Source organism: Rhea americana, unplaced genomic scaffold, assembly GCF_003343005.1.
Source record: "Rhea americana isolate MKP2758 unplaced genomic scaffold, rheAme1 scaffold_116, whole genome shotgun sequence".
NCBI classification, from domain to species: Eukaryota; Metazoa; Chordata; class Aves; order Rheiformes; family Rheidae; genus Rhea; species Rhea americana.
The window spans coordinates 2,316,713-2,330,433 of record NW_028185217.1 but is presented as its reverse complement, the minus strand read 5'-3'; the positions used below and the strand labels follow the sequence as shown (position 1 = coordinate 2,330,433).

Genomic DNA, 13,721 nt, shown 5'->3' with positions numbered 1-13,721 from the left:
ATAGAGATTTGATTATTTTGTTATTTCCAAATCAAGGGGTATAGAATAGCACAAATAAAGAATCTGGAATTAAAGAACTGCAGAAAAGGGGAGGGGAAGGGAGGAGAACAGGTAATGAGTAGTCTTATAAYGTACCTCTGGCACTCTTGCTAACTCCAGCATTCACAGTACTTGATATCTAATTTTGAGTTGTCTGAAAATCTCCATCAGCAGAAGATAGAAACTTCTATAGACTTCAGAACTCACAGAATCATTGCTAACACAAAAAAAGGCTTCTTGCAATTTTTTAGAATCTTTTTCTTTATACTTTTCAACTGAGAGAATGATTACCTTACATAAGATTAACACTATCTGATGTAATGATAACTCATTTTACCATGCTCTTAAAGTCTTTGATAAACCAACTAGCCTGCACAGCTTTCAGGTTTTCTTAAATACTTGGTTACATATATGCAACTATCTATATATGCACACAAATGCAGTTTTCTTAAAGAAACAGTGTAGTTTCTTCCTAAACCATGTGACTTTTAAAGTAGCCAATTTTAACAAGGTATCAGTAATCAACAATAGAAACCCTAGAGCATATATATATATGTACTTGTCCTAACAGCTGTAGGAAATTAAATCCTAACCTGTTTGCCTTTTTTAAAAACTGTAGCTAGTTTATTCAAGTTTGTAATGCCCAAAGTAATTTTTATATGCTGTAGCTCTAAACCCTTCCTTTTCCAGTTTGTTTTCATCACCAAAAGCGTGGTATTCCTGGTACTGTTTATTACTAACTAGCATACAAAAGAAATGCTTAAAACCATTTCTTGCAAGAAAATAAAAGCAGCCCTTTCTTATWATAAGTTTTTCATTATGCATCTGGAAAGCACATAATTCAGTCAGAATTAAAAAAAAAAAGTTTTTTTTTTTATTCAGTAGTATTTAGTGTTTCAACATTTGAATACATAATTATATTTAGTAAATTCAATAAGCAACAGTTATTAAACACATTAAACAGCAGCTACAGTTCATATACTGAAGTTCTTTCAGAAAGGCTTCCCTGCTACTCCCAGTCATACTAAAACAGATAAACCCTCACAGATGAGCTTAGGCCCCCTTATCAGAAAAAAAATATTTTTTAAAACAAATGATTCTGTGAATCCCCCCCAAATTTGTGAATTCCCATTTCTTGCATGATATTATCAGAAAATTAAGTCTACAGATCATAGCCAACACCTGAGGAGCCACAGGTTTCCTTCTTTTTACTTAATTAACATTAGCACTGTTTGTTCAGATAGCGTAGTGTATTCACTCCCACAAGTGACACCGAAAGTGTAAACTATCATGTATAGTATTTCCTTCTTGTAGAAAGGTTAAGAAAGGCTGTGCATAATTCAGCTCTGTGCATGTGATACTTTTTGTTATAAAAGGACATTCAGCAACACAGTAAAAGAAAAAAACTGCATGTTCTGTTTACTGTAGTTCAAGTAACTGCTGCAGCTGTTATTTTTTCAAAGGCTTTTAACAAACTTAAGTACCTAAATCCTACAAAAACTACCTGAGTAGTGGGCACCTACTTCCTCTAAAATTCTCACTGTCTCATTTCATTTGAAATTCTGGAGAAGGTATATTGATGTTTAACAGTTTCCAAAGATGGATGTTTTATATGAACCAGTGTTTACAAGTTAGCAAACTGAACATCCAAATGTTCACTTACTTAAGCAGCCGTGTTTCCATACAAAGTGCATGCAGCTCAACTAATCTTGTAGTTACAAGAGTTAATACTCCAGATTCACAGAATCAAGATAACATTTTTCCCTTGTTTCTGAAAAGGATGTACTGTACTTGTGACCTTCACAGCTGCATTCAGTACACAAAAATGTGTCATTTAGACTGTACACCCTTCAAATGTGCTACTGTATTGATTCAACTTGTTCATACTCCTTCCTCTCCTGCTAGAAAAGCAGAATGCAAAAGCTGTATTGACACAGATGTAACAGGRCATACTAGGATATGACCAAGCTACATATTCTGTCAACATATAAGTATCACTATAATTCTTAGCATACAGCTAACAAGGTCAGCGTTTAGGCACTCCTCATTAAAAAGTAATAATAAGTTAGGTATTTTTTCAGGAGGGGGTTGCTTTTTTTTTTTTTTTTTTTTTTTTTTTTAAACACATTCATCAGTGCTATTCTTGCATTCTTCCATACCTGACAGAAAATGCAATAAGTCTTTTGTATACTATCTCCAAGACTAAGAGAGAGAGTACAACTATACCACAGATTAAGCTAAATGCCCAACGTGGTCCCAGATGAGTGTATATCTGGCTCACAAACACAGGCCCAAGTATGCGTGCTCCACTTCCAGAGGCTGTTAACCATCCCATATAGACACCCTACAGAAGATCGAAAGCTCGTATTAGTGATACAGGAATAATTTGGTTAGCCAATAATTCCYACCAGTCATCCTAATTAGAAAATTTAGAAGTGTTGAAGCAATTTCATACCTTTCTTAACTCCTGTTAAGATACAGAGTAGTTAGTTTTGAAGAGTACTGCTTGGCTTCTTTAAACGTTAGTTTGAATTGTATCAYACAAAACACGCTACTCTCAGATTCAGGCTCCACTGTGCTATATACTCTACAGCTTTCTAGTAAAAAGTWTTTTGTCTTTTACCGCAAAATGTAACAGATGGGAAAAACGGTAAGTGGAAGAAAAGGAGTCAAATTTTTCTGCCAAGCAGTATTATTTGCACAATGTGTTACACCACTGTAAAATGTCAATTGAAGGTATCATAACAGAAATAAAAGCTTCCCACCTCCTACCTAAATTTAATTTCAATTAGCTTACATAGACACTTGCCTCCATTTGTATTCTTTATATAGTATAGCTATTRAGAACAGCATTTTTCTGTCCTGATATTCCTAATACATAATCAGTTGTTACAAAAATGCCTGTCAAAACTCTTATAAAAATTCACAGGCTTTGGGCTTTAGTTGTTCTGAAATTTTCATACTATCTGATATATATGATATGATTTGCCATAAATAGTAATATGGTCCTTTTTTTTCTAATTTATCTAGGGACTTGCCCTTGGCTTTAAAGCAGGTTAGAATTCATGAAAGTTTCTGCTAGTACGCAAAGTATACTATTGTTTTGCTAATGACAAAAGCTATTTTAGTGAAATCCCTCACCCTAATAAAGAGGCTGCAGGTCTTGGAGAGTAAATGAAAAACCATTTAGGTTTCACACTTACCTGAGGCTTTGGGCCTAGAATTTTTGAGTATAAAGTATAAGACATGACATTACAAACTGGATAGCCCAATCCTATTAGTATGTCAGAGCTGATATACTGGGCCAGATAGATCATGGGTGTATTCAGGCACCAGGACTGAGAGACAGGGCAGCCTGTGGGTTCTGCTGTGTGATTGGAAGGAAGCTGCATTGCTTGCATACTCCAGAAAGGCATTAACATTTCACTGAAAGTTGTCCTGGGAATGGAATTATTCTTTATTTCTGTAAAAGCAAGTAACACACACCATTAAAAAAATACAACAACAACAACAACTTTCAATAACATTAAGACTACAATTTAGTATGAGTTGTATTATACCTTGCCATTGGATATTTGGTAGTTTTTTCCCCCACGGCAGTAAAATAAAGAATCCAATCAAGACAATCAGTAAACCTCCATGGAGTATAGCACGCTCACCAGTCCTATCAAACAGTGAAACTGTAATTAAATATATCATTTACATCCATGATCATGTAGCTTTTTAGCATCTAAAAATGCTATGCATAAACAAAATACTTCGTATTATATTCATATCATTAAACTAAAACTCAAATAAAACTGTTGAACTATGACAAGTAAAATTTGTGAAGATGCTATCTACACTGTAACTGTTTGTGGAAAAGATGCCTGATAAAACACCTGCAACAAAAATAGCTTCTAGTGTCAACATAGTAAAAGCAGCAAAATCACACTAACTTAAATTTGTTTTTCTTGGGTAAAACACAGATGAAGGAGAGGGTTATGCTACAAGGATAAAGAACAACTACAGCATCACAGCTGTATCAAAATCAGAAGTACTTTGTTGTCATAGTATACTCAAACTCCTTGACTGGTAGAAGACTTAGATAATGCAGATTTAGCCTTGTTATAAATGTTTTTGACTTAGCTAAAATAAGTAACAAAATTCTGAAAAACTCCCAGAACTTACATTTTAGACAGCGTTTTAACGACCATGAAAACAATAACCGATTCAACACCAACCACACCAAGGATTATTCCATTATATAGAACAGCTTCTTTCCTGGTCCAGGAATACATATCCATTGTCAATGGTGTAGCTATACTAAATTGACAAAACAGAATGACATTCATTAAAAAAAAGCTACCTCTGTACAGCAGCTTCCACACATTTACTGTCCCAAACATCAAACACATTGGCATATGAGCCTTCTCTCCTAAGGGAACAGTAAGACAACACAGACTAGTTTTAAACTAACTCTGTCACATGTGATTTATTAAAAACAAGTCCACTAGACTAACTTCACAACTGCACTATGACAGCCATATTCTGAAACACAGTTAATATATTTCAGATAGTTTATGAAAAAAATGATGCAGTAAGAGCAAAGAGAAAGGAAAAAAAATCAGGCCCTGTGAGTATAAAAATAATACACATAATACTGTTGAAGCTTTAGCAACTTACCAGCAGTTACTAGGAACGGAATTTTCTAAAAATAACGCAAAGTTGATGAAGAAGTGCTGTTATAAGAAATTTTAGCTAGATTGGAGCTCAAAATCTTAGAAAATAGATTTTGTATCTTCAAAGTGTTTTATAAATTCTAAAAATGAACTTCAGTCTGACGTAACAGTATTATGTTTTACATATTTTCTTAAATGTACAGAATTTTAAGATGGATAACTTACCTCTTCATATTAAAAGATAATCAATCATGTAAAATAGTATATTTAAGAATACAGCGCATTAATTGTATCAAACAATTATTTTAATCATTACTAAAATAAGAGCTCCATTGGAGTTTTGTAGCTAGTCAGAATTACACTAAGAAATTATGATGTATTATAATAGGCAGTAAAGAAAAGGGTACTCAACTGATGACACAATTTTCTCTGAAGATACTAAATAGCCCAAAATAAGTTACCTCAAACGAACATGAGTGTTTTTTTTTGTTTTGTTTTGTTTTTTTTTAAACAGTTAAAAAGTTCATAATATGGTTTGGCATCCATTTAAAAGCTTTAAAACATGCGCATTAATGTTCCATATACCACAAACTGCATGTTATATATATTTCAGTTATTATTGAATATTTTTTAGCTATTATTGAACATTAATTCCTCATTCTGTATCAGTATACATCAATGTAACTTCATACAGTTTTAGACTTACAAACACTTCCATTTATGAAGAGTATAAGTGCAACAGAAAAGCTTTTACACATGCAGAGTTTAGCTAAACCTGAAAGCACTTTGAGAAAAAACAAAAAGAGAGAAACTTACGTTTCAAAGACAGCAAAAACAAACAAGATGACAAAAAAAAGAAAATTGACTGCTACAACAGCAACGTGGTCAATGTTTCCTTCTGCATCCTGATCCAAAACACCACTTTCTGCAACAAAGCAAAAGAATCATCAAATCTACAAATTAAGCTATCTTACAACACCACAAGTTACAAACAGTAATGATTTCTTTACTTTGTGTAGCACAGAGTTTGGTGCTTGCTTAGTTATATTTTCACAATYTAAGTGGCAGTTATATTTTGACAGTCTAAATAGAACTTTTTTAATTAAAAAGGAATTGTTGACGCTCCAATTCCTCTGCACTTCCAGTTTCTACTGGCCTTAACTATGAAGGAAAATTATTTGGATGTTGGCAGGAAGTGGTAGCAGAGAGCAAACCTGTTCTCCATCATTCAGATACTGTGGCCACTGCCAGTCAAGCCAAACTATCATATTTCTTAGGAAATCATGGTTAGTTGGCATTCACCTACTTGTATAAGCTATTCATTGAATAAATCCTCTAAATTTCATGATTTTTTGATGCATTTGTCATACAAAACTTGCRTACTAATTAAAGAAAGAAAATACATTTAAAAATATTATTCCTTTACACAACCAATTTCAAAGCTTTTGTTAAAGATACTTTAAAATTATTTATGCTGCTCTTTTTAAACAGAAAAAAAACCACCCAGCACTGAAACTGGAGACYTCTATAGGTTTTAAGAGAGGTTTAAGATTCTGTTTCATACATTTGAGAAATGCACAACATTTGAAGAAATTTGATCTGTGCCCAATATGGTACAAAGAAGGTACATATTCAAGACAATCTATTGTGCTGTATGTGGCAACTACCATACTTTAGTTTCTCAGCAACTGAACTTATTTAGACATCTCAACTCCCTCTTAATAAGATCCTACAAGTAGAAGCTCACATGTAATAATGCTAYAGAACAAAAGAGAAATATGACTGCAGAGTAGAAGGAAAAGTTTTCTTTATGTCCACATTCACCTAATCCTGTGTCTTGGAAGAGACTGTTACAGGGTGAAAGTTTGGAAGAATCTGTACAATTTTTTTATGCTTTTGCCACAAGATAGCAATAACATTGACCAACATGGACATGAAAYGATTTCTGGACCAGTTACCTAGAAAGAGATACAGCCTATTTTCCAGTTTGAGCTCCGATTCCAAAAGACTTCATAACACTTTTAAATACTTGCATGTAGTAAGAAAATATGCTGAAATTAGCATCACAGAATAAGTCTTCAAGGAAACATAGATACCTTCTCCTTCAAAATTGATACTTCTACATTGCCGTCCCATGTCATCCACTCGATGCTCTCTAGAAATTTGTAAGTGTTTTCATTAATAGACATATTTATTTGATCTATTATTGGATAAAGTTTCTATTAAAATATTTCTCCAYGCCACCATCTTACATTCTAATTGCTCCCAGCTCCTTTAAAAATAATCTGTATATTCCAGATTTGACAGCATACTCTAGAAAGGAAATATTCTGGTGGGAGAATATTACATATCTGTGTGTAGTCTCCTCCCTCCCCTCACTGCAACCAATGGGATAATCCAATAGGTAAGAAAACCCTCTCAAGAGCTCAGATTCTTAAAAGAAAGATACAAATTCTGAGAACACTGCAGGCAAGCTAACCTTATTTCTCTTCAGAGAAAATTCATGGGCAGAARCCATCAACATGAAAAATGTATCAAGACTAAGCTTATGATCTAATAGGTCTTTTTGCTTTCATTGTTTTTTCATATTCTAGCTATAATATCAGTACGATTAGTTTACTAGCATGATAAAAAAATTGTATTACAGAAGACAGGAACTCTGAAAAGTAAGTCAGAAAAATAAAGATTTATAGTCTTAGCGCTTCTGATTTCAGGCTTATTACTCCTGCTTCTGAATACCTTTATAATTGCTACAAGCCATCCACTAAAACCAAGTAAAATACTTGTCTTTTTTGACTTGGTTACCTGAATATAGCAAAGATGAGAATAATATTAATAACTCCTAAGAGAGCTCCAAATAGAACTGGTGTTGTATACATGTTTAGCTGAAGATGAACTAATTTCCACGTTAGTCCTTCTTCTCCAATAAGTGTAAAACAAGTCTGAAAAACTTAGAACATATTAAGCATATTAAGAAAATCTTAAGAATCATTAAGAAAATACTAGAACACAAATAGAATAGATAAAATATATAAACCTAGATGAGTAAAGTTGTTCTAATTGTTAAGTATGAATTTAAATATTACATTTGTCAAACCTTTTTTATTTTGAGAAACCTACTCTAAATAAGTGATGGCTCTCAATGGGATTTCAACTAGCCAGAAAACTACTTGATTATATATAAATATATCGTATACATAACAGCATGAYACATGGAGAACTGAATTCTGAGTGTACCGATGGTTAATTTTCTCAGCCATGTGCAGACAGCTGATTTACTCTTTTTACTCTTTCTTCTATATGGAAAACCTTGGTCCTGGGACTGCAGTATCCCTCCTGCTAAGGGCAAGCTAGAGAGAAAAGAAGTAATTTTTAAAAACATAATGTTTAAATTGGTGCTGAGTAAGAGAATGTAAGACCAGTCATTTGCTTGCTATTGTTACGAAACAGACTGAAAGTCTCTAATAAATCAGGAAAGGATTTAGCTATGCTATGGAAATCACCAAAGAACGTAGATCGCTTGTTGGTATAGATCCTTTCATGCTTCTTCAGAGCTGAGCTCAGCTCTAATCAATCTTGATTTCTCTAATCAATTAGAGAAAAAGCTTTCAGCACTAAACAATCTCCTTATTGTATCGCTACACACAGAATACTGAAGTCCTGCTAGGCGTGTAATTTTTATCTCTAGCTACAGGAGACAGTGATCCAGCAGAGGCTGCTTAGGAAAACATTGCTGGTCTAACGCAAGCAACATCTTAATCATATTCCCCATGACAGGCAAAGGACGTCTCACAAGTCACAGTCACGCCTCACCCAACAAACACCCCCGAGCTCTTCCTTTTTTTTTAGCTCTCTGTAATACCTGTTAGTGTCTTAGAGTTTTCTATGAAGATTTTGTGATAAAACTGCAAGGTCAGAAAGATCTGCTGGATTTTCTACAACAAATGAGCAAGGTGAAATTTAAAGTCATTTCTGAAGGGTGGTAATGCTTGCCTGAACACAGTAATGTCAAATTCTCTTCTCCACAAATAAAGTGCAATTGGTCACAGATCGTTTAGTGGGCAATAGTACAATAGAGCATCTTGGAAACTTGTTTCTCTGCAGTCGTCTCATGTAACAATGAAAACAGTAATCCAAACCAACTAGTTCGGGATTACAATGAGAGTTTCTTTGGAATATTTTGTTTATATTGACGTACACAGATATATGTACGTATCCCATTTTTTAATTTTAATATCACTGACGAACTATGTTTTAACATCCCGTCCCCATACTGCTGCTGAGAATACCTAGTTCCAATGTCTAACTTCCTGCTAAAGAGGGTTAGATAAAAATCCATTTTGGAGAAGTGAGGAAATAAGATATGCTCTACCTGGTCCTAATATGAAGCCAACTGCTTGGCAAGCACTGGTATTGGCCATAGCACTCGTTCTTTCTGTAAGAGAAGTGGCACCTGCAATATACGATCGAACCACAGCTACATTTCCTTGAAAAACAAAAACAAAGAAGTGTTCATGCAGACACAAAGTTWTATTTCTTAAATTTTCCACTTACAYTTCAGTTATTGTTTTTCCTTATTTCCCAAGAAAATATAACCCAGCACTCCCTCTAATATTTATACACAACTGCATAATTACATGAGATTATAAACTAGCATTTGCTAACTCTTTGTTATGTTAATTCCTAAATTATCAAGCACAAGATATTTTAGTACCAGATGTACCATTATCTTAGTGATCTTACATAAGACACAGTTTAATGATTTTCAGAAATGCAAATTCTTCTGTGGTTACCTGCTCCAAATCCCACAAGGGCACGTGCAATCAGCATGTAGTATTTGTTGTGTGAATGAGGTACATGGACATAGGCATAAAGACAATTAGCAGCTACTGAAATAACTGTTGAAACAACAAGAGGTTCTCTCCTTGGCCTGTAATTGGACCATACACCAAAGAGGGGAGAAGCGACCATTTGGCCGATGCTATATGAAGCTATAATCCAGCCCAAGAAACTTGCATCTGCTGTTGGATCAATCTGCAGAAACAAATTAATTTTGTGAATACTGTATTATAGTTTTTTATAATATCAATAAAATAATTTTAGAATCTGTACCTGAAATGTTTACAGCTCTGAACTGTGTTTTTGAGAATATGTGGCACCATGCAACACAGTGTCAAACTTAAGCTACCTCTAGGCAAGTTAGCATGCCTGGACAGGTCTCAGAAGCAGTTGCTCCCCCTAACGTGAGCCAATAAACCTTGGCAATTGCCTCAGGCAGTGCACCAAACTGATAAAACTACTTTGCTTCTGAGTCTGGAAATGGTTAATTTGCAGCAACTTCAATTATTTCTAATACAACACTGCTAAAGTCATGGACTTATAGGCATAATATCAGCAGTATTGTAATACAGCTTACAGGCCAGGAACAAGCAATCACTAAGTCATGTGTTTGCCTAAATCTGGCCTGATTTACAAGGCTGACAATGTACTTCCTTTTTTTCTCCAAGAATTCAGTCTCAATTTTAACAATATTCCTAGTACCCTATCTAGGATATGTTCCTCTCAATCTGCATCTGGAAATGCCTTCTATAATTCCTGGAGCAGGAAAATCCTAGCACATATTAAAGTTTTAGAGATCTTTTATGCCACTTCTAATAAGAAAGCAACAAAGGAAAAATAAAAACAACTATCTGGGAACACAAGCAATTCTCCATTATGAATATCAAGGAGGACTATGGTAAGAATCTTTGACACTTGCATAGCATTATCTTCACCTTCCTTTTCCTTTTTTTTCAAAATGCAAACAAGATCTGTGCACTGTTTTAATGATACCTTCATATAAAAAGATTTCTATTAATTCATTGATCAGGACAAAGAAATAATATTGAAAAAACAAACATTTCAGGATTATGATGTACCTTTATCAATTCAGTACTCCAATGGACAGATTTTACACAAAATATTAAAAGCTGTCAAGGTGGACGGCAAAAGAAAAGTCCCAGTATAACCACACACTTCCTCTTACTTTTCTTCCTAAATAAAACACCAAGTTTCATACTACATACATTCTGAGCAGGAGTTTTCTGTTTTTATTAATAAAAAGTGTATTAATATTTACAAACCTTTTGGAGATACGGCCATACGGACATAACTACGATTGAGAAACCTGTGATGCAGGAAGAAACAGAACTGAAGTTACTCCACCCTATTTGCCACATTTATCAGTAATTCAGTTTACTGAAACAAACTCTTATGAAAAGAATATTGATATGCCAAGCAAACTGCATGTGATTTTTCCTCTATCCCCTTTTCTAATCCTTACAACGGAAATACATAAGATCCCCAGAATAAAGAGAATTTCTTCATATATAAATATATTTGTATGCATGTATCAAATAAAACGTCATTTTAATTCGTCAAATAAAAAATCATTCTATAATCCTATGATTCTTGAGATTATTTCTAGGACCACAGAAAATCAACAAAAGTCAAAAATCAATAGAATTCTCACTTCAGGGAGCAGTTATATAGGTTTGAAACAGTAATTTACTCTGCAGTGGAGATGCAAAATCCCACAAGAAAAACAGCTCCAATACACATTTTGAAGTAGACATYATACATTCCTACAAAGATTGTGTCTCTTAAGAACAAAGCATTATTAATTTCTCTTTTCATTCTTTGGAAGTTCAGCTTTGGATGATAAACTGTGATCTTTGTTTTGCTTGGTTCTGAGTCATAACCTTTCTCTACCACTACATTATCCACCTAACTATTACAAAGCCATAAAATAAAGATCTAAGTAATATGTCAGTCATTCTCAGAGTATTACATAACACATATTATTAAATTTAACTTTTTATTTGATTTGTTAGATGTCTCTTTTTTGAGAAATCAGAAAATGTACGTTTTTAAGGGTATAAACAGTAAGTACACTGAAGAAAACGAATTAAGTGAAATCCAGAAAATCCTGTAATTTTCACRTCAAGATAAGCTAAGCAAATAATACTGAAATCCATCCACGTTTACTCACCTACACTACTGAGAAACATAGTAAGATGCATAATCCAGATGGACCTCCATCTACTCTTATAATGCTCTTGTGTTTCCACAACATCCCTGCTTTTGAACCACAAGGCAAGAGAAAAAAAAAATCATTATAAAGGTTCTCCTTAGTTGTTCTTATCCCACAGGATACTGAAAATATTTTTCACAGATRTCTCAGTACAACTGTGTATTCTCATTCAGGATTAGACATTTACGCAGTAAGGAACATATCAACAGGAAAACTGCACTTTTATACTTACTGCAGTTTTATTTTAGAAGCAAATTACCAAACATCAGTAAGAACTAATACAAATGCCATCATGTACCAYTGTATTCAAAGTGTAGGTTACACAAAGGAATCTTTATCTAGAGGGATCTTCCATCCTGCAGTGCCTTTGCGCAGACACTTTGGAGCACCACAAATTTCATGTAAAGGCTTTCAGAGGCTATCTACCTTTTCAGGAGAAAGAGCATTTCAAGTTTCTTCATGTCTCTTGTTTGGAACTGTTCTCGTTAAACAAAATATCTCTGAAATATGCAGATCTAGTTTATATATGCCTGAACATAGTTTATAAAAAMTAGTTCATAAAGGCTATACACATACAAATGTACACACACCATTTTAATACYGTTACAGCTATTCCAGGGTGCAGTTYGTACATTTGTTTCTTCATAAATGTTATACTATTCAAGTGTCTTGGCTGGATTAAGCTCTAAATTCCTAAATGTTCTTTATAAATGTACATTGTGTCCACACCACACTGAAAGAAGACAGAGTCAAACTCTTTGTACACTGGCAAAACCATGCATCTGTAAGTTTGACTGCTTTAAGGATTTTGGTTAAATCACACAGCACACTTCACGAGCAAGAATACTTAAAAGGGGGAAGTAGTAGCTACCCAAACATATCCAAGGTTCTCTTTTTTTTTTGGGGGGGGATAGACAGAAAATGCAAGTGACTAATTCCCGTGGGGAAAAAAAAACCAACAAAAAACATTGTATTAAAAAGCTAGATTACACCACCAGTTGATTTTTATGAGATATGTACTATATCCTTTGGGCACATCACAGGCAAGTGTTTTCTCCAGAGCGACCTCGGCCCTCATCAGCCCAGCGGAGCTTGCTACCCACCACCTTCCACATTCCCAAGTCAGGGCCAAAGCAGGCTGAAAAAACTCTGCTGGTTCGAAACCCCGAAAAGACACAGCAAGCATGAGAGATTACACAAATAATCAAAATTATGGAAGCACTTGGGGTAAGCAGCTTGGTCTGGTTCCCCTTTGCCGGCCTCGGAGCCTGGCAGCTTTAMTAAAGCTTAGACTGTCCTTACAGAGTAAAGCACTCACGCACGGGGCAGAAGGAAGACTCGCCCACGGGTGGCTCCCCGCGTGACTCAGTGGGGTGTCGCACGGCGACACTCCCCGCCTCCCCACTCCAGGACGACCCAGCCGCGAGCCCAACGCAGGCGCCGGCAGAAAGGGCAGATCACTCCCCACCCTAACACCGAGAAACCTCCTGGCTCCCCCGGACTCTGCCCTAGAGCGGGCGGGCACGGCAGACAGCGCCGCAGCCAGACCCTACCTGCTGTCCTCCTCCCCTCCAGGACTCAGCAAAGGCTCCTGCCCTTCTGCAGCCGCCCCCGGGTCGGACAGCGCAGCGGCCATACCGAACACCGGCCGCTTCCAAGCACCGCAGCGTCGGGACCCACCTCCGGCCCCTCCCGCCACCAGCGGCCGCGCCCACGGCCGCCCTTTGCCCCCGCCGCCGCCACCAGAGGGCGCGCACGCGGAACCCCCTCGCGCCTCCCCGCCCCGAGGCGGCCGTTAACCGCCGCTAACCGCCGCGGAGGGGCGGCGAGTGCGAGGAGCGCTGATTGGGCGCCGGGGCGGCGAGCGCGAGTCACGCGCCCAGGGGCGGAGCCAGCGCGAGGCCGGATGCGCGGCGCGGCGCGGCGGCGACCTTCAGTGCGTCCCCGCC

At 36.3% G+C, this 13,721-nt stretch overlaps 1 protein-coding gene across 2 annotated transcripts; it reads right to left on the bottom strand.

The window, feature by feature from the left end:
• Positions 1-890: 890 nt before the first annotated feature.
• Positions 891-13,494, bottom strand: MFSD8 (major facilitator superfamily domain containing 8). Of its 2 annotated transcripts, none has more exons than XM_085318192.1 (12): positions 13,326-13,494; positions 11,731-11,819; positions 10,823-10,866; positions 9,494-9,734; positions 9,073-9,186; positions 7,506-7,650; positions 6,797-6,855; positions 5,517-5,625; positions 4,210-4,344; positions 3,600-3,703; positions 3,243-3,502; positions 891-2,383 (listed from the first exon to the last, which is right to left on the bottom strand). In XM_085318192.1, the coding sequence occupies exons 1-12, from the start codon at positions 13,406-13,408 to the stop codon at positions 2,177-2,179; spliced, it is 1,590 nt and encodes a 529-aa protein (XP_085174318.1). In that variant the 5' UTR covers positions 13,409-13,494; the 3' UTR covers positions 891-2,176. The 2 variants fall into 2 exon arrangements, with proteins under 2 accessions (XP_085174318.1, XP_085174326.1); XM_085318200.1 differs by having other exon boundaries at positions 11,731-11,816.
• Between the last annotated feature and the right edge of the window lie 227 nt (positions 13,495-13,721).

Bases quoted from the DNA above. Each gene is read 5' to 3' on its own strand.
- MFSD8 (XM_085318192.1), bottom strand. From the start codon at position 13,408: ATGGCCGCTGCGCTGTCCGACCCGGGGGCGGCTGCAGAAGGGCAGGAG. The intron at 9,187-9,493 runs GTAACCACAGAA...TTGTTTTTCAAG, and splicing joins CCTTGTGGGATTTGGAGCAG to GAAATGTAGCTGTGGTTCGA. The intron at 3,503-3,599 runs GTATAATACAAC...TTGCTTTTACAG, and splicing joins ACCAAATATCCAATGGCAAG to AAATAAAGAATAATTCCATT.